Source organism: Protopterus annectens, chromosome 9.part0 (genome assembly GCF_019279795.1).
Source record: "Protopterus annectens isolate FY-2018-M chromosome 9.part0, PAN1.0, whole genome shotgun sequence".
Classification (NCBI taxonomy): domain Eukaryota; kingdom Metazoa; phylum Chordata; order Ceratodontiformes; family Protopteridae; genus Protopterus; species Protopterus annectens.
In genome coordinates this window covers 1,004,374,989-1,004,395,717 of record NC_056743.1, presented here as the reverse complement: position 1 = coordinate 1,004,395,717, position 20,729 = coordinate 1,004,374,989, and the positions used below count along the sequence as shown (strand labels likewise).

At 44.8% G+C, this 20,729-nt stretch overlaps 1 protein-coding gene across 1 annotated transcript in view; it reads right to left on the bottom strand.

Moving 5' to 3' along the window:
• The window catches only part of KMT2D (lysine methyltransferase 2D), a 3,358,270-nt gene that overhangs the window by 333,251 nt on the left and 3,004,290 nt on the right, over positions 1-20,729 (bottom strand). The window contains exons 43-44 of the mRNA XM_044082193.1: positions 14,918-15,093; positions 14,533-14,675 (exon numbers count right to left, since the gene is read on the bottom strand). Of these exons, the coding sequence (XP_043938128.1) occupies positions 14,533-14,675; positions 14,918-15,093 (319 nt within the window). The remainder of the gene's footprint in view (positions 1-14,532; positions 14,676-14,917; positions 15,094-20,729) is intronic.

The window sequence follows — 20,729 nt, the reverse complement described above, 5'->3', positions numbered from 1 at the left end:
TTCTGTGGGTTGGGGAAGAATGTAGGAAGGTGGATAGCCTGATTTAAAGAGACTCTGGATACCACCTTAGGCATAAATGTAGGATTTGTTCTCATGGACACTCTATCTTGATGGAAGATCAGGAAGGGTTGCACTGCCATTAATGCCTGTAGTTCAGAGACCCTTCTTGCTGAAGTTATTGCCAGCAGGAATGCAGTCTTCCAGGATAAGTATTGTAATTCTGCTGTTGCTGCTGGTTCGAAAGGGGGAAGTGTCAATTTTTCTAGTACAAAGTTCAAGTCCCATGCTGGTAATGGAGGTTTCCGGGAGGTTTCACATTTTAATTCCTCTCAGAAACTGTCTGAGCAGAGGATCTTGAGAAGACAGGAGGATCCAAGCTGTATTCTGCTGAAATAGCTGAGGCATGTATCTTGATGGAAGAGTAGGACAGGCCTGTATGGAAGAGCTCTGCCAAGTACTCCAGGATGTTGGCTATGTTCACCAGTGTCACTTCTTGCTCCTTTGCAGTACTCCAAGTGAGATATCTTTTCCATTTTGCTGCATAATTCTTTCTTGTTGAAGGTCTTCGAGCCTCCAGGATTATGTCCTTAACCCTTTGGGATAAATTTGGGTTAATTGTTGTCATGTAATGTTCCAGGCAGTCAGCTGCAGAGTTTTCAGGTTTGGATGCAGGATGTTGAAGTTGTTCTGTGTTAACAGTAATGGGATCAGGGGCAGTGTCCATATTTGTTCCCAGGACATGCTCCTCAGCAATGGATACCAATGTTGTCTTGGCCAGTCTGGAGCTATCAGAATGATCCTCGGATGTTCCTCTGATCTTCAGAAGCACCTTGTGCATCAAAGGAAGTGGTGGGAATGCGTATGCTATCAGGTTTTTCCAACTGAAAGATAGGGAGTCCACCTACCAAGCAAGTGGGTGGTACGTCCTTGTGCAGAATTTCTTTAGCTGGTGATTGAGTGGGGATGCAAACAAGTCTATTTGTGGTAATCCCCATTCTCTTGTGATGGCTTTGAAGATGTCCGGATGCAGCATCCATTCGTGGGCATCTGTGGTAGTTCTGCTTAATATGTCTGCTAGAATGTTTTCCTTCCCTGGTACATAAATTGCCTGTAACTGAATGTTGTAGTCCAGAGCCACATCCCATAGGTCCAGTGCCAGCCGGCATAGAGGATATGAGTGTGTGCCTCCCTGTTTGTTGAACTGTGGTGTTGTCTGTCCTTATCATCAGCTGACCTTCTTGGAGAAAAGGTTTGAAGGCCTGGATTGCCAATTTTACTGCCATCATTTCCTTTAGATTTATGTGCAGGTGCAGCTGGTCTTGAGTCCATAGGCCTTGAATGCACCTGTCCAGCATGTGTGCCCCCCAACCGAGGTCTGAGGCATCTGTCGTGATGGTTTGTTTTGGTTGGCTTTTGCGGAAGGGCAATCCTGAGTTTGATTGGCAGGCCTGAGCCCACCATAGGAACTCTTTCTTCAGGCAGGGAATCATTGGAATTTTGGTTTCTAGGCTGTGCTTGTGTTGAGACCACAAATTCTTTAGGTACCATTGTAGCTTTCTCATATGCAGCCTGGCATGAGGGACCAGTATTATGCAGGATGCCATGAAGCCTAGAGCTTGCAGCACTTTTCCTGCAGTTAGATGGTTCTGCTTTGTTAATGCCAAGAAGTAGAGAGGAAGCTGCTCTTTCTTTTCTGCAGTTAGGGATGCCATTTGATTTGATGTGTCCAGTTCTGCACCCAGAAAGGTTATTCTTTGGGATGGAATCAGCCTTGCCTTTTTTATATTGACTGTATATCCCAGGGCTTGCAGCAGGTAAATGACTCTTTGTAGGTCTTCTGTTAGTTTGATTTTGTTGTCCGCTTGTATCAGGCAGTCGTCCAGGTAGGGATAGATTTGAATCCCCTGAAGTCTGCAATGAGCGATTACTGATGCCAGGCATTTCGTGAACACTCTGGGCGCAGTAGGTAAGCCAAAGGGCAATGCTGAGAATTGATAATGCTCTGATCCTGCAAGAAATCTGAGGTATCTTCTGCAAATTGGTCTTATGGGGACGTGCAGGTATGCCTCCTTGAGATCTAGAGTTACCAGCCAAGACTCCTTGCCCAGCATGGGAAGAAGCTGCTGTAGGGTCAGCATTTTGAATTTTGGAACAATGAGGAATGTGTTTAAAGTGGACAGGTCTAGAATAGGCCTCCATTTGTTTTCTTTTCTTGGTACCAGGAAGAGTCTGGAGTAAAATCCTTTTCCTTGCTCCAAAGGTGGTACCTTTTCCACAGCTCTCATTCTTAGTAATTGAGATATTTGCTTTAGAGCTTCTGTCCTTTGAGTAGGTGGCAGGTTTGGCATTCCTCTTTGCTTGGTAGAGTATGGAAATGGAACCTGTAACCTTGGTCTATAGTTTGCAAAATCCATTTTTCTCTTGTGATGCAATGCCAGTTCTTTGAAAATAAGGTTAGCTTTCCGCCTAAGGGTGCTTCTAGTTGTTCCCTGGTAGGCGGTGCCACCGCCAAGTCACTGTGAATGAGTTGTTGTAGTGGTGGTGGTTGCATCCGTGCCTCGCTGGTTGTTACCTTGCCACTGGCGTCCCCTGTAGGCACCCCTGGTTTGGTTTCTGCCTCTCGAGCGCCTATTCCTGCCTCTTTGTGCCCTAGAGGAGTCTGGAAAGACCAATTCTTGGAGGGCCAGTTCCTGCTAAACATTGGAGGCTGAACTTGTAAGAAATCTTTCACTGTTTGTACAGATTTTGCTTTCTCTTCCATCTTTTAGTACCTGTTGCGCAGGGGAACCAAATAAACTGACCTTGTCCATAGGTGCATCCAAAAGCTTTGATTTGACATGGTCTGGTAATGCCTGCTCTTTCAGCCATGCATGCCTCCTGATAACTGTGCCAGTCATGGCTGATCTAAAGGAAGCCTCCAGTGCATCATAGCCACATTTTAAAGAATGGTTACTAACCTGCTGTATGTTATGTACCATTTCTTGAATATATTTCTTATCTAAAGATTCTTCAGAGGACAGCTTTTTAGTCAACTGGTCAAGCATAAACTCTTGGTATTGAATCATATGAAATTGGCAGTTCAAAGCTCTAGCTGACAAAGTAGCAGAGGTGTAAACTTTTTTACCCCATCTCTCTAAGGACCTGGATTCCCTTTCAGAGGGAGGGGTTTTAGTGGAAGTAGCTGCTACGGCTTTAGGACCCTGGGAGATAGTCTCTGGATCTGCAAAAGGAGCCTTATTTAAATGGTGATGAGTGTCCGGGACCCTGTAGAACCTACCGGGCTTAGCAGGAGCCGGAGGTAATGAATCAGGAGCAGTGCAAGCATCATTAAATGCATCATCAACAACAGAAAGTACTGGAGGTATAGCTAAAGGCCTATGCTGTGGCAAATGTAGAAAGGTCCTAAGCCTTTTTCTGGAGTCTGAGAAATCTTGGCCCTGCCACTGAAATTGTTCCCTCATAGCATGCAAGGTTTCCCCAAAGGAAAATTCCTCAGGAGGAGAGGCTGAAGGAATGGACTCCTCAGCATCCGAGTCTTCGTAAGGAGAATAAGCAGCCTCAGGAGGGTCTGTATGTTCTGAGTCATCAGAGGAATCATCTGTGGATACTGGCTCAGGGGGCTCTGCTCTAGGCCTTTTTTCTGGAGGAGGGAGAGAGGCCCTGTCTGGATGAGGTTGGGCTCCACGAATTAAAGAGATGAGATCCTCAGCCAAAGTAAGCATATGGGAGCTGGTGCTGGGCCTGAGAGAGGGGGGCTTGGCAGGCACCGTTTTTGATGCTTTGGCTGCTTTAGCCCTGGCAAAGGCCTTAATAGACATTGCTGCAGGAGGCCTAGCAGCTCCACGTGCAGGGGTAGAAATATCCAGGGGAATGGTATCTGATAAATCCTGTGAAACTGCAACAGAAGGTTGGATTTCAGAAGCCGTTTCTACCAGGTTAGAAGAGGCCTCGGTAGAAGGCATGATTTCGCTGAAGAAAGAACCGCTTGCTCGGTTTCGCGAAACCGAGACACTCGTGGTTTGCTTAACCGCGGTTTCGCCAAAACCGCGACCGCGAGTGTCGGTCCTTTTCTTTGCTTTTGGTACTTTGTGGTCGGAGGATCCGACGGCATAATATATGCAAAATCGGAGCCAAAATCTGTTCAGCAAACTCCGACCCGGCGTCTAAGCGTCCGTCGGTTAAAAGAAGCACAGGCTAGACAAGCTGCTACGTCGTGGTCTGGGCCTAAACAATGTATGCAATAGGAGTGGAAATCTTTATGAGGTATTTGTTTCCCACAAGACAAACAGTTATTCACTTTCTCTGACATCGGCTGAGGCAAGAAAGAGTCCCCAACTGGGTACTTAGCTTTTTAGAAGTCTTCGAAGTAATATTCGGTAGTAGTAATCTCTGGATCTGACCGACCGGAACTTGCGAACAGCTTCTGCTTCGGGCGCCACGCGGCAAGAAAGACTGAGGAAAATGGCGTCGGCTGATGCCTTTATACCCGAAGAACTGCCGCAATGACGTCGGGTGAAGTGCGACACAAGCCGAAGCCAGACCCAGACTTTGGAATCCGGCCGACCGAAGGGCTGCCTGACGACAGGACAACCCATTTGTGAAGACTGCAGATGCATCCTTGAAGGACATCTCTCTGAGCCTTTTCTTAGAGTCAGAGTAGTCCTGACCCTCCCAGTGAAAATGTTCCCTCATAGTTTGTAAAGTTTCCCCAAAGGAGTAGTCTTCAGGAGGAGAAGCTGAGGGAAGAGAGTCCCTCAGCATCAGAATCTTCATAAGGAGAGAAGGAGTAATCTTGGTCCTCAGAGGAGTCTGAAGAAATGGACACTTGTTCAGAGGATGCATAATCTTCCTCTTGTCTAGGCCTTTTGTCAGGAGGGGGCTGGGAACCCCTGATTAAAGAAATTAAATCTTCAGCCATTTTGAGCATCTGTTTCTTAGGCATGGGGCCTTGAACAGGAGACTGAAGAGCAGTCCTTTTAGATTTAGTAGGAGTCTTTGATTTAGAAAACGTTTTAATGGTGAGAGTCGTCGGTCTGAAAATGCCTTCAGAAACCGATGGCGTTTCTGAAGTACCGACGTTTTTTTCAGCAATGTCGTCGGAAAGGCCCGAACTAAATGGCTGCGTCAGCCTGGTGCATTCCGTCAAAAATTCCGTAGCGGTCTCGGGTTCCAGATCTACGGTAGTCAGGGGCTGCGTTGAAGCCTCACTGAGGACTGGAGAACCGGAGACCGGATCAGCCGAGGCCACGGAATCTGGCTTAGGCCTGGGCTGTCTGTCCTTATCCTTGCATTTTTTGTGCACGCCGGTAGTCGGTTGCTCCGACGGCATGGTGTAGTTAAATTTCCTATCGAAGTAGTGTCGTGCGAAATCAAAGCGTCTTTTAATAGTACGCTTATTAAACCTAGCACAAAAATGACAAGAAATGACGTTGTGGTCTGGGCCTAGGCAAGATATACAATAAGAATGAAAATCCTTATGAGGTATTTGCTTCCCACAAGAAATACAATTGTTAACTTTTTCTGACATCGGTCTGAGGCAAGAAAAGTTTCCCCAACGGGGTACTTAGCTTTATAGAAGACTTCGGTCTGAAATTCGAATTCGAAAATCTCAGGAGTCAGCCGACCGGCACTTGCGAACTGCTTCTGCTTCGGGCACTGCGCGGAAAGAAAGACTGAAGAAAATGGTGTCGGTTGCAATATATATACCCCTGGCACACTGACGTCAGGGAAGAGGCGACAGCAACCGACGCCGGACCAAGACGTTGGAATTCCGGCCGACTGCGGGACCGCCTGATGGCAGGATAACCCAAGTGTGATGACTGCAGCAGGGTAACACGATGAACATCGAATGTAGTGGCTTATCCACTTAGAAATCGTCTGCTTTGATATAGCCTTCCCCTCTGACCCTGCAGCAAATGCTACCAGTCTTAGAGATCTGGTCCTGTTTAAGTAGAATCTTAGTTGTCTGTGTACGTCCAATGAATGCAGAATCTGCTCCCCCTTGTTCTGCGAATTTGGGTAAAATGTTGTCAGGTGAATGGTCTGGTTAAGAGCCACACTGGATACCTCCTTAGGCATAAAAGGAGGATTGATCCTGAGGGACACCCTGTCCGGCTAAAATATAATAAAAGGCTCCACTGCCATGAGAGCCTGTAGTTCTGAAACCCTTCTTGCTGAAGTGACTGTCAAGAGAAAAGCTGTTTTCCAAGATAGAAATTTTATATCCGCAGTAGCTGCTGGTTCAGGAGGAGGCATGGTGAGTTTTTCCAGCACAAAATTGAGGTCCCATGCAGGAATTTGTCATCTTCTGAGAGGCCTTAAATTTTTGGCCCCTCTAAGATACTGTTTAAGCACAGGATGAGAAAAGAGGGGAGGCTCTGTGTTGTAATGAGCCGAGATGGCAGAGGCATGGATTTTTATTGAAGAAAAAGATAGGCCCTTGTCAAGCATCTCAGTCAAATATTGTAAAATCTGAGGAATATTGGGCTTTGCTGTGTCTGTTCCTTGTGCTTGGTTCCAAGCACAGAATCTCTTTCATTTATCAGCATAAGATTTTCTAGTGCTAGGCCTTCTGGCTTTCAAAATGACATCCATCACAGATTTACTGAGAGGTGTTGTTTGAATAATTAATTGATCAGTCATGCTACAAGACTCAGAGTTTGGAGCTGAGCGTGCAGAATTTGATTGTTCTGCTGAGACAGTAGATTAGGCATTTGAGGCAAGTACCATGGAGGAAGTTGAGACATATTCCTTATAAGTGGGTACCAGTGCTTGCGAGGCCAGTCCGGAGCCACTAGGATCCTTTTTGGTTTTTCCTGTCTGACTTTCAGTAAGACCTTGGAGAGTAGAGGCAGAGGGGGAAAGGCATAGATTGATAGGTTTTTCCAGCTGAAGGACAGGGCATCCACTTTCCATGCTTTTTTGTGTTGAGTTCTTGTGCAGAATTTGTCCAACTGATAATTTTGGGGAGAGGCAAATAGATCTATGTCTGGGCTCCCCCATTTCTGTGTTAACATGCTGAAGATTTGTGGATCCAGTTTCCATTCATGCGGGTCCATAAGATTTCTGCTTAGGTCGTCTGCCAGAGTATTTTGTTTTCCTGGCAGGAACTGAGCTTGAAGATGTATCGGGTAAGTCAAGGCTGTGTTCCACAAGGCCATGGCTAGTCTGCAAAGGGGGTAGGAATGTGTATCCCCCTGCTTGTTTATGTACCACATAACTGTGGTGTTGTCCGTCTTTATCAGTAGCTGTCCTGGATGAAGTAAGTCCTTGAAGGCTGTCAGAGCATTCTGAACAGCTAGCATCTCTTTCTGGTTGATATGCAGATGCATTTGGTTTGGGCTCCAATGCATCTCCCCACCACATGCCCCCCCCCCACCACCACCACCACCAAGCATAGTCTGATGAGTCTGTAGTTAGGGTTTGGGGGGCAGGGGGTAGAGTGAATGTCAGTCCCTTGTTTTGGTGACATGCCTCTGCCCACCAAAGAAACACCTGTTGTAGGCAGGGAATGAGAGGAATCATTGTTTCCAGACTGTGACAATGTTGACTCCATAATTTTTTTAGGTACCATTGAAGTTTCCTCATATGCAGTCTTGCATATGGAATTAGTAGAATGCAGGATGCCATGAACCACAAAGCCTGCAGAATTTGTCTTGCAGATAACTGGGTTTTTGTTGCCATTTGTTTGAAGTATGTTGTCAGTTGCCTTTGTTTGTCTGGCATAAGGTAAGCCATCTGGGCAGTTGTATTCAAGCTTGCACCCAGGAATGTAATTATTTGAGAGGGTACCAGTTGTGATTTCTTTTCATTTATTGTGTACCCTAGGGATGCTAGAAGCCTTTTTACAAACGCCAGATGTTGAAGAAGAATGTCCTTGTCCTCTGCTTGAATGAGACAGTCGTCCAGATGAGGATACATTTGAATGCTTCTGTCTGCAGAATGCAATTACTGGTGCCAGGCACTTTGTAAAGACCCTGGGCGCAGTAGATAAGCCAAAGGGCAGTGCAGAGAATTGGTAATGCAAAAACCTGCTTTGAAGTGGAGGTATCTTCTGCATGACTCCCTTATTGGGATATGCAGGTATGCCTCTTTTTAAGCCTAGAGTTACCAATCAAGCATTCCTGCCTAGCATAGGTAGTAGCTGTTGTAAAGTCAGCATTTTGAATTTTGGAATGCCCAGGAACGTGTTCAAAATCGATAAGTCCAGTATTGGACGCCATGAATTATCTTTTCTAGGTACCAGAAAAAGTCTTGAATAAAAACCTTGTCCTTTTTCCTTTTCTGGTACCGGATGAATAGCCCCCATATCCATGAGGGACATGAGTTGTTTCTGGGCCTCTGCCCACTGGTTTTGTGGCAGATCCGGCCATCCGTTTGGAATTGGCAAAGTATGGAAATGAAATCTGTACCCCTGGGATACTATGTTTAATACCCACTTGTTCTCGGTAATTAACTACCAATTTTGAGCATGAAGTGCTAGTTTTCCCCCCAAGGGGGCTGCCAAAAGGTAAGTGCTTGGTGATGGTAGAGGAAAGTCATTGAGACTGCTTACTGTAGGGTTGTGCTTTGTTTCCTCCAGTTTTGGAGGTGGAGGCACCCCATTGCTTTGACCTGTAAGAACCCCGTGATTGGTATCTGGGGCCTTTTGAGCACCTGGATTTGCCTTGAGTGGCTCTGTTGGACACAGGAAAGGACCAATTTTTAGTAGGCCAGTGTCTACTGAACCTGGGTGGCTGCACTTGCAAGAAATATTTTACAGTTTGCATAGATTTAGCTTTGTCTTCCATTTTCTTTAAAACCTCTTCTGCCTTATTACCAAACAGAGTATCATGCTGCAAAGGGGCATCCAACAATTTAGCTTTAACATGATCAGGCAGATTTTGCTCCTTGAGCCAGGCATGCCTCCTAATCACAGAGCCAGTAACGGCGGCCCTACAAGAGGCCTCCAAGGAAACAAAACCACATTGTAAAGTATGCTTTCCAACCTGTTCTGCTGAATGCAATTCCTTTAACTCTATTTTCCACACAATCAGAAATAAACATAATTTTCTGTTTCAGTAAGCCCATAACATGGTGCTGATATTTAAGCATATGAAACTGGCAGTTTAAGGCCCTGATTGCCAAGGTTGCATACGTATAAACCTTCTTTCCCCATCTATTCGGCGCCCTGGAATCTCTGTCAGAGGGGATAGGATTTTTGGCTGTAGAGGCCTTTACAGCCTTGGGACCCTGAGAAGTAGTCTCAGGATCAGCAGCATGATTTTTGAATAGAAATTTGTGGGAGTCAGGAACCCTGTAATATCTGTCTGGCTTACTAGGAGCCGGAGGCAGAGAATCAGGAGTCATGCTTGATTCCGAAAACACATCATCAACAATGTCTAACAAAGGAGGTATTGCGCCAAAGGCCTATGCTGAGGAAGAAGAAGGAAACCCCTAAGCCTCCTTTTTGATTCAGAGAAGTCCTGACTCTCCCAGTGATAATGTTCCCTTAAAGTATGCAAAGTCTCTCCAAAAGAGTAATCCTCAGGAGGAGATGCAGATGGGATGGATTCCTCTGCATCATAATCCTCATAGGGTGGAATAGAAAATTCCTGATCAGAAGAGGAATTAGAAGAAATGGAATCCTGATCTGAAGATTCATATTCAGTGCCTTGCCTAGGCCTCTTAGCATCAAGGTAATTAAATCCTCAGCCATTTTGATCATCTGTTTTTTAGGCATAGGGGCCTGAGCACGTGGCTCATGCGTTGGTTTTTTGGACAAATGAGTTTTTGACCTTGTTTTTGAGGCTGGCGTCAGTTTACTATAAAATTGAGGCCTGAAAACACTTTCAAAAGCCAGTGCCTGCTCGGCGGCTCTGGACACATCCAAGGGAGAGACATCCACGGGTTCAATACTCTTAGAGAATCTCGCGGCATACCGGACTCCAAATGGGTCTCGGTAGAGGCCTGTGACTCAAAAGTAGTGGGTATCAGGGGCTGCAAAAGCACCTCACTGAGTACCGGCAAACTGGCAACTGGCTTAGGAGATGCTTTGTCGGTTTTGGACCGCGACAGTCTGTGTCTGTATTTTTCTTTGCTTTGTTTGTGAACTCCGGCAGTCGGACTGCTAACAGACGACATTTCAGGATAATTAAATCGTGAACCAAAATATTCAGAAGCAAAAAATATACAGACGCTTAATAGTGCGTTGGTTAAATCTAGCACAAAACCGACAGCAAGGTACATTATGATCTGGGCCTAGGCAAGGAATACAGTACAAATGGAAATCCTTATGAGGTATCTGCTTCCCACAAGTAAAGTAATTAACTTTTACTGACATCAGTAAGGAGCAAGAAAAAGTTTCCCCAACGGGGTACTTAGCTTTAGTTTGAAGACTTCAGTTCTGAAACTCGAATGGGAAAATTTCACGAGTCGGCCGACCGGCACTTGCGAACTGCTTCTGCTTCGGGCACTGCGCGTCAAGAAAAAACGAATAAAATGGCGTCAGCTGCATGTTTTATACCCCTGATGACCTGACATTATGGAAGAGGAGACAGAAACTGACGCAGGACCCAAGACTTTGTTATTCAGGCCGACTGAGGGCAACCTGCCAGCAGATTACCCAAATGTAATGACTGCAACAGTGAAACACGAAGAACATCTGGGGTTTTTGCTGCGTCTGGGTTTGGCTTGCAAAGACCTGGAAGGGGCTGGAAAGGACCAATTCTTAGAGGGCCAGTGCCTACTAAATCTAGGCGGCTGAACTTGTAAAAAATCTTTAACAGTTTGCATAGATTTAGCTTTATCTTCCATCTTTTTAAGAACTTCCTCAGCCTTGTTGCCCAACAGGCGGTCATCGAACAATTTAGCTTTAACATGATCAGGCAACGATTGCTCCTTAAGCCAAGCATGCCTTCTGAGCACAGACCCAGTAACAGCAGCCCTGCAAGAGGCCTCTAATGAATCAAAACCACATTGCATAGTATATTTTCCAACTTGTTCAGTAGAATGCATCAAATCCTGTAATTTTCCACACAGTCAGGAATCAACATAATTTTCTGTTTAAGCAGTTCAATAACATGTTGTTGATATTTTAACATATGAAACTGGCAGTTTAAAGCCCTACTGGCCAAGGTTGCAGAAGTGTAAACCTTCTTACCCAATCTATCCAGCGCCCTGGAGTCTCTATCAGAAGGGGTAGGATTTTTAGCATAAGAAGCCTTAATGCCCTTGGGCCCCTGTGAAATAGTCTTTGGATCTGCAATACGGTTTTTGAAAAGGAAATTGTGGGACTCTGGGACCCTGTAGTATCTGTCAGTTTTCTGGGAGCAGGAGGCAGGGAATCAGGGACCAAACTAGATTCCGCGAAAGCATCATCAACAATGTCTAGTACAGGAGGAATAGCTAAAGGCCTATGCTAAGGTAGGAGAAGGAAATTCCTAAGCCTCTTTTTTGAATCAGAAAAATCCTGGCTTTCCCAGTGGAAATGCTCCCTTAGAGTATGTAAGGTTCCCCAAAAGAAAAATCCTCAGGAGGGGAAGCAGAGAGAGTAAAGTCCTCTGCATCAGAATCCTCATAAGTAAGTAAGGACAAATCCAGGTAATCAGAAGTCAGAAAAAACAGAATCCTGATCAGAAGATTCATAATCAACCTCAGTCCTAGGCCTCTTAGAATGGGGGGGGGGGTTTGCTACCCCTGATTAGAGTTATTAGATCATCAGCCATTCTTATCATTTGTTTTTTAGGCATAGAGGCCTGAGCATGTGGCCTGGACGTTGTTTTTTTAGACATGGATCGAGATTTAGGCCTAAGTAATGAAGGAGTCCCCTGTCTTTTTTGGAACTAAAAAGAACCTTGAGTAAGTGTCGGATTCGATTTGGTCTGCGGGGACTTCTTGGATGGTTCTTTTTTTCTAGCAACCTTTGAACTTCTAGGTTTGCTTGATCCCGAAGACTGGGTGGAACATCTGAGATTGAGTGCTGATTTGTTGTAGGGGTGGTTGGGAGAAAGGAATTTTGCAACCCCTGGATATGCATGTAAAGTGGGACAAATAATTCAGCGAATTGAGAGTAAAGGCTGCTGAAGCAAACATATGCTTCCCATACCTGTCCATCGCACAAAACTCTTTGTTCGGCGGATGGACAGAAGTAGTCACCGCTAATTCTTTCTTGGTGGCTGCCGCCACCACCACAGCCTCAACAGGCACATCCTTAGATAGAAAAGACCTATCCTCTGGAGCAGTTATGAATTTATTGGGCCTCCTTGGAACTGGTTCCATAGTCTCTGGGGAGCTCCACTCCTTCAGACCCACTAAGGCCAGCAGAGGGTCGAAAGGCGGTGACACCCAAGAGGTGGAGGGTCAGGAACCAAATGCATCCAGGTACACAGACTCGTCCTCAGAAGGGGCAAGGGATTTCAGCCACCCCTCTAAAGATTTCAAGGATGTCTGAAAAAGAGACATCCTCAGAGGAGGGGGGGACCGTGGGGACCCTTCTGAGTCCTCCAAGTCTGTGTCTGAAGTGAGAGACTCACTGGAGTCCAAATGCTTCCTCTTGCATTTTCTCTTCTGAGGGACTTCCTCCAAGGGGTGCTTAGGGGAGGTTTCGGAAGAAGTGGGGTTGCCCAATGGGGCATCCTGGAGCATGGGTTCCCTACGCCTGGGGGGGGGGGGATCGGAGGCAGACTCAGGCACCGAAAGAGAAGGAGCCAATGGAGCTGAGGGTGGAATGTTCTCAGAGGACAGCACGCTCCTCATGACCTCAAAGGCACCACGGTCCCAGCCCAAAAGTGTCCCCGGCTCCAAAGAGCCTGGAGATCTCCTCCGAACCAAGGGCGATGGCTCCGAAGCCCATGTATGAGCAGAGCTAACCTGCACCGATGCCCCGAGAGGAAGAGCGGGGTCGGACAAGGGTCCGATGCCACTCCCCCACCAGAGCCGATGAGAGAGCATCTGGCCCCAGATCCCTCAATAGACTTAGACAACGAAGAGATCAGAGCGGTAGTCGGAACTGATAGACCAGTGGTAACCTGAGCCAGCGGTTCCACCACAATGACTTCCATGCACTCCGGCTCTGAACTCAAAGGAATCTGAGGAAGAATTGATAATGGTGTGGGTTGGGCTGTTGGCGACAATTCCTTGTGGGCTGGGCTTGATAATAATTTAGCTAATGCCTGTGTCTTGAGAAGCCTCTTCACCACCCTCTCCACATCATGATCCGAAAGACTCCTGGACGATCAAGAGAAATGAGAGGAAGACAAATCACTGCCTGCCACAGATTGCAACAGCGGGGACTGTGGAACAGACCGCATCGGGTCCAGAGAGGGAGACCTGGTTCTCTCGCGAGTCCTGACTGGCTCCGAAACCACTGATGGAGCCGCCGGAGAAACAGCTTTGTCGGAACCAACACTGGGATCCGACAAACTCGCAGGTTTGTCCTTAGATTTAGATGGCTCCGAAGTCGGAGCCGATGAAGACGATGGCTTAGTGGACTTTTCCTGTTTTTTTTACTGGCTAGGAACCCTCAGCAGAAACAAAGGGGCTCTTTAATAAGCCTCGCAAAATCAACTAATTTTTTCTTGCAAGACCCGAGAACTAAAAGCATGACGTATAGAACATAAGTCCTGCAGGTGAACAGCCTCTAAGCAATGCACACAGCTCGTGTGCCCGTCCGTAAGGGACATCATCTGGCAGCACGAGTCACACTTTTTAAAACCTGAAGGTTTTGACTCTTGAGGATCTTTGGACATGCTAGCAGTAACCACAACAGTGCCAAAGAGAAACACCAACAGCAGCAAAAACAACAACACTAAAATAAACTTTTTTAACAGGAAAATAGAAAGGATGGTAGGGGAAGAGCCTCTAAGTTAAATGGCGACTTCCCCAACCCAGGAGAGCCTCTAACTTAAATGGCTGCTCCTATAAGGAAATTGAAAGGGAAAAGAAGAAAAAAGACCCTTAAACTAAGACGGGACTGAAAGAAAAGGGGACGCTCTAAGTCAAACGGGTTCAAGGGAATGAGTTAGGCCTAACGGAAAACGACGGCCACAGCAACAACAAAAAGGCAGCAGTGGAAAGGTCAGAAAAGCGCTAGTCTAAGACGAAACAGACTTTCACTAAACTAACAGAAATTAGCTATCTGAATCCAAAAAAATTATTGGAAAAACAAGAAGAAGAAGAAAATACTTAGCCTGAGCCAGTATGAGCAATCTCGGCAGCAAACAAGATCTGGGTAACTACTGCTAGGCATGTTGGGATAGGGGCTAGCCTCAAGCCAGTAAAAGCTCTTGAGCTATAGTATACGGGCCAAGTCGGTGCCGAGGATCGGCTCCGAACTCAACTAGCAAGAAGGAAGATGAGATGTGGACAACATAACATCAATTATTAAGCTAATCAGATATGTAACTAATTCAAATTACAAATATTCTCTGCACAGCAAGTGGAACTACACTGGCAGTTAAGCTCATCAAATAATGCTACTAATTCAATATGACAAACTTGAGGCATTTCACCTAAAAATACACACGGCAAACTATGATCTCCCATAATTGTTACCTTAGCAGCTGTTGTAGAGAGTGTCAGCATTACAGAAACTTCCTTTCCTTTTCCTTTCTCCCAGGTCTTATCTAAAGGTACTCCCTTAAGAGAATTTTCAGCAGCAAACTCTGTATTTTCAAAAGGAGTGGTGTCATGAAACACTGTGAAAACGAGAAAACATAAGCTGACATTTTTGGTCGTGCTCTACAGATATACACATTCCTTTACCTATCAATACTATGACACAAGACTCCAACTAAAATGAAATTCAAAACAAAAGAAATATCTGAAAACATAACATTTTAAACTATTAAAAAAATATGTATCGTTATACCAGCAAGAAAGAAAATGCTTTGCTCATGAAGTCTCACAAAAAGCTGAGCTACCTCACTGTAGGACAAACCTGGTATACAACTTCGGGGAATTATTGGAATAACTGGTGAGGTTGCCCGGTCCTCTGGCTCCTCCTTCACATCAGTCAGCAAAGGAAAGCGCAGTGTCTCTTCTCCTAGTACACTCTCTGGAGAGGATGCAGGGACGATGCTGTCAGGGATGTCACTGTCATCATCACTCTCCATCCTAGAAAGAAAAGTGCATGGAAACATATATTAAAATAAAAGAAACCTGAAAGTCAAAATTAATCTCAGATTGGAAGCCAGCACCACACAGGCTGGTCAAAGATGAAATCTGGGCTTTCAATCAGAAGATGGGTGCTGCCAACATCCTGAGATGCGCACCCCTGAAGTGGGGTGCACGGGGTGTAAGTATAATATATTTTTCATAGCCTCCAAAGAGGTGGACAGGTGTTAACTGGATTCCTCACTATTTGAGAGACACAAAGCCACCTCAGAAATACTGTTAATGTTTGTCCTCTGTGCTTTTCATCTTCTAACAGCATTCTGTATAATTACTCTCAATGCCACAGTAGCAGCCATTACTACAGTATAAAACTACTCAGACAACGCCAAGGTCAAGTATGCGAACTGCGATGGTCATATGGACATTTTAATGAAATATGACAAAAACCCAAACTATACACAAAAATCTTGATGAAAGAAGTGACTGGCACAATTATAACCAATGTAATCACGACTGCAAAATGCAAACCTCTTCATGGTCTTGTATGAAGACTCTACAACCAGAATACTAGTTTTAATGAAAAATTAACTTAAGGCTACCTAGTACCTGCTGGGCAATTACTACATGCACTTAACTGTATGACACTGCATAGTAAAAGTTGCAGATTTTATGAGAAATCTTGGTAACTGTACTAAGTTTCAGAATAACCAGAATCATCACTTAAGAGAAAACCTGCCACTTAACAGGCCTGTGCAAACCCTGATCCAATCACACAAGAAGTTTAGCACTGCAAAGTATCAGCAAATTTGGACGGAGCTGCTTTCTGTAACTGTTTCAGATGTGACTTTTCTTCACAAGAATCTCACAGATGCCCTATAAAAAGAGCACAACTGTGAACTGCTAACCAATAAAACTGGCGCTGCCTCCATAAATAACACAGATCCATCACATGCAGAAATCTGTTCAAATGTGTGTACTACGCTAATGACCACTAGGCCCTTTTTAAGTCTAGCCATGCATCCCAAATCTCTGTCAAGCGCTGGTACCCTTTATAAGTGGAAGCAAGGGCTTGGAACATGAAACATTTACAAGCAGGGGCCTGGTAGATTAACTATTTACAGGCTGCCTATGTCCATTAGCTACACAGGTGCCAAACCATGGATGAAATTCCTGTTCCCCTTCCAAATGACTAAGTTACACTTGGACTAGGTTAGGGAGGAACTCTTTCACATGGATGGGGAGACTGTTCCAGAGGGGAAGTAACCTCTAGGATACATAACTGGCTCTCCAACAAGTACTATTTATGCCACAGGCAAGTTTCAAGTCTTTAGAATGGGCAATTCTGATGTTGTCTATTTTGTGTACATGCAGTAGGTCCACAAGGCTGGGGGTCTGACAAATGGCTTGTATGCCAAGCATAGATCTTCCCTTAACAGCCTGATGGAATACAGGGATAGGGCCTTGAGGCAGTCTGCATAGGGCATGTTACTAATGGTCTACATTATTTTGGTGAGGAACCTCTGTGGACATTCCAATTGCTGAATGTGCCTGGTTAGGCACATACCAAAGGGGACACTGTACTCAATGATAGGTCTGATGAATGCCAAATACAGTGGAATAATGACCTCCTTGAACCTAGATGCCATACCTTTGTTTATAAGTTGCACAACAGAGAATGACTTCCTCACTACTGTAGACAAGTGATAGTCGAAGGCTGGATCACTGTCTGTGTCTCCAAGTCACTGACTACTGGGTCAACTCTTAGGGGTGTGTTCTGAATATGACAGTTACCATGGCTGGATGACTTCCTAAAGGATACTTACTTAATTAATTGTCTGTTACTGATTCTTAAACAAGCAATACCTTCTCTAATTCACTCTGCTGACAAAAGCTGAAATCATGTTAGATACTCATAACAAGGCTCTGCAGCAGGCTGCTCAATATAGTTTTTCAGTGGTTAGTTCAATGACAGCCAGCTCTGTGGTGGAGAGGGACAAAGCCCTTCCTCCAATCCAAATACCTCAAAATGTATAGTGACCCAGGAGCTGGATCTGGAGAGAGTGGAATTGAGTGGTCAATGCTGAAAGAAAGGGAAGACAGCCTAGTCTGATGCATGATTAGGGTCAAACAAAAGAAGGTGCCTCAGCATAAAGCTGTACAGACCAAGATACCCAGACACAAAAAACAGTGCTAGCACAACAGCTACACAGATATCAGAGAATTGCTGAGGAAAGGGTTAAAAGAAGTCCCTACCACACTATGCCATAACTGAACACGTAAAGAGGAGGGGTACACTGTGCAGTTCTTTAATCTGAAGGCATTCAGTTGCACTTGTTGGGGTAGGGGACAGCAATTTGGGCAACTGGGAAGAGAGCACTCCCCAAACTGGTGAAAGCAAAGTAGAAGCAGCAGTACAGGGTAACAAATATTCTCAGTTGCTACTTGGATAACTACTTTCACCAGTAGCCTTAGGGCTAGTGTAATAGGAGATTGAATGGGCACATTACTCATATGGGCGGGGGGGGGGGGTTGTAGGCACATGTGGAAAAATAATCTCAGAAACAACAAAAAAACAAAGATTCAAATGATACATTTCTACTTTACTGAGTGATCTATTACAACTCTGGTTAGGTTGTACTACTCAATTCAAAAATCTTTATTTAAGCTAAACCCCATATTTGGGGATGTTCACGTGCTGGGAATGCTCTGTGATGTAAGAAGCTGACAAAGTACCACCATCACAGAAACCAACAGTTTACCCCCTTAACATCTGCAGAAATCTTATAAATCAAGAAATAATAATGCAGACTTGACACCATGCTGCTAAACGACTGTTAAGAATATACAAGTGTCTTACTTTAAATGAACTGCAACAATAGCTGTTGACAAAAAAAATATCTACATGAGATATTAGTGAAGTGCTGCACACCTACTAAAGAGGAATTTTTCAAAAGCACTGTTATGGATTTTAAAATATCAACTTTTAACAGGCCAGTCACTTACGCTAGTCACACAAAGCAAGCTTACAGCAGCTAGTTGGGCTTCAAGTGGCAATACCTACAGATTTAGTAGAATTCAGTATTCTGTAATCATTACAGTTAGTAGAATTTAGTACTGTTTAGCATAATCTGCCCCAATAAAGCACCCTTACTAGTCTGCACAAACAAATCAACCTTAATAGCCTTCTAACCCCAAAAAACCATCCCCTTGTAGCTCATAAATTAAAGGACTGGACAGTATGGCTATGCAATTTCCTAACTTCTCTGTAACCAGCTTTGTAAATATGGGCATCTTGAGAAAATGTAGCAACTGTCTCATGTTTACTTACAGCCACTTAATCCTTAAAGAATCAGACAGTCTGCGAAATGGGTAATTGCACAATAACATTGGAGGCCAAACTCTCACATACAAGTCCAAATCATGTTGTAGAAACCACACATACAACACCCACCTCACATAGCACACAACACACACAGACTAAGGTATGCTAAGGCACTTGAAAGTAATCTTCCTAAACATTAAAGATCACCTAGACCACCCATTGTCAAAGCTACACTTCAGCAAGCCCAAAGGCACTCAGAAAAAAATATCTAACTCCACAAGTACTGTCAGTCTCACTGGAGCCCCAAACACAAAGCCCCTAAGGCAAGTAAAGACAGTTACCATGAACTCTCATCACAGACGACTCCATTGTAAGATAAACTGATATCTCCTCCTTATTCAGCCTGGTTAGAAGGGCAACTGTTAGTTGCTTATCTGGAGCCAGGATATGCCAACTCACACATGCACTCAGTTCATTACGCCACAGGTACCAGTATGATTCATCAGTTCATGCAGGTGTAAATGACCTGAGATGCATCTCGCTGGACTATATGATGAGATGGGAGCCCTTCATTTGTTCGAACTTTCAAATGTTCGAAACTCATATGGCTGACACCATATGAGCGAACGTTTGAAAGGCCGACAAATGATAGCGGAGATCCCGCTACAGTGTGGGACTGGAAGATTCCCCTTTCCTGCACTGTAGTGCGATCTTGGAGTGAGAATATTTAAGTAGCAGGGGGTGTGGGGGGTGCAGGGGGGCTTGACCCCCTGCATAACACAGGTTTACTGTTTTTACAGGTAGGTAAATGGTGCTTTTTCAGGCTGTCAGTCTTTCGGAATGTCGATCATATGGTGTCGGCCATATGAAAGTCGGCATTCTGAATGGTCGACATTCTGAAGAAGACCCGATGAGATACATTATGGAGCTTTCAGGCTGTGTATTTTCAGGATGGCATAAGCCTGGCATTCAGCAGCACATTATCACTGAGGATGGTGCCACAATATGAGCAAAAAAATTATTCAAACAAGTGCCTGTCTTTCTGTCGTCATTCTAAGGGGATCGGATATATGCCAGCTTGAGAAGACATGGTCAACACACCATGTTGCTTTACCAAGGATGGTCTACACACACCCCCCCCCCCCCCCGGCTTTCAAACTCTGGTTAAAGCCGTCTCTGCCCCAGCAGTGTCTTTTTTAGGCAAGTCCAAATTAATGAACCTACTGACATAGTAAAATCAACACAACAGAACCTCAAGGTGTTGCTGCTCAAAGTGAGGAGTCTAAATAAAATACTAAACTCTGTCCAAGCCTTCCTCACACTTGAGAATAAAGACATCTGTGCAGCTACACAGACCTGGTTTAAAGCAGCAGAGAGTACCCTAAGCAGTGTAAGGTTTCAGTGCCTTCCACAAACAGACCAGTAGCTGCACAAACACGGGATAAAGGTAGAGGTCTCAATATACATCAACAACAACCATACCTCCAGGGTGGTCAAACAGGATGATATGCAGAAGTTCCTCCTCGTGCAGATTACCACAGACAAAATTCTGCACCTTATCCTAGCTATAAGTCATCCTTCATGCCCCAAAAAGCTCACAATGCATACTCGAACCTACTGGAGACATTTACCATCCAACCTAACACCCTACTCATGGGAGACTTTAATTACGCCCAGATGTTTACAAAACCTACAAAGATGAGAGTCACCAGAGGAATCCTCCAGGACTCTGTGCTATGCCTACTCTTCTTTGGCATCTACTTATCAGATATCAAAGCCAATGTCGAAGGCATATGGCTAACCAGTTTCACAGAGGGTTGCATACTGGGAGCAGTCACTGAATCCCTCGAAAATGAAAACACCTTTCTGTAATGTCTAATACAGACAAATACTTGATGCAAAATGTATGGCTTAAAGCTCAACACCAAGAAATGTATTATAGAACCTTTGAACCTTTTGGAAAGTCTGTCACCCCAGGTAACTATATCATCAATAAAAAAAACCTTAAAAGTTAATTCACTAGTCAGGGATCTGGGAACTCGTGGATAGTAACCTAGCCTTCGATGAACATGTGTCCAAGGTAGTAAGCAAATCGTTTTATGTTACTCATTTTATGCAAGGAAATGGCATCCGTGTCCACAGACATCATCATACCACTGTACTTGGCCTCTTCCTGCCCATCATATACCCTCTTCGGTATGTACCTGATCAGACACATGCAACTGGACCATCCAGAAAGGTTCCTTAAAAAGGATATAGGGAGTGAACATAATGCCTTACACACTGATCACCTCAAAGCCCTATCTCTTTACTT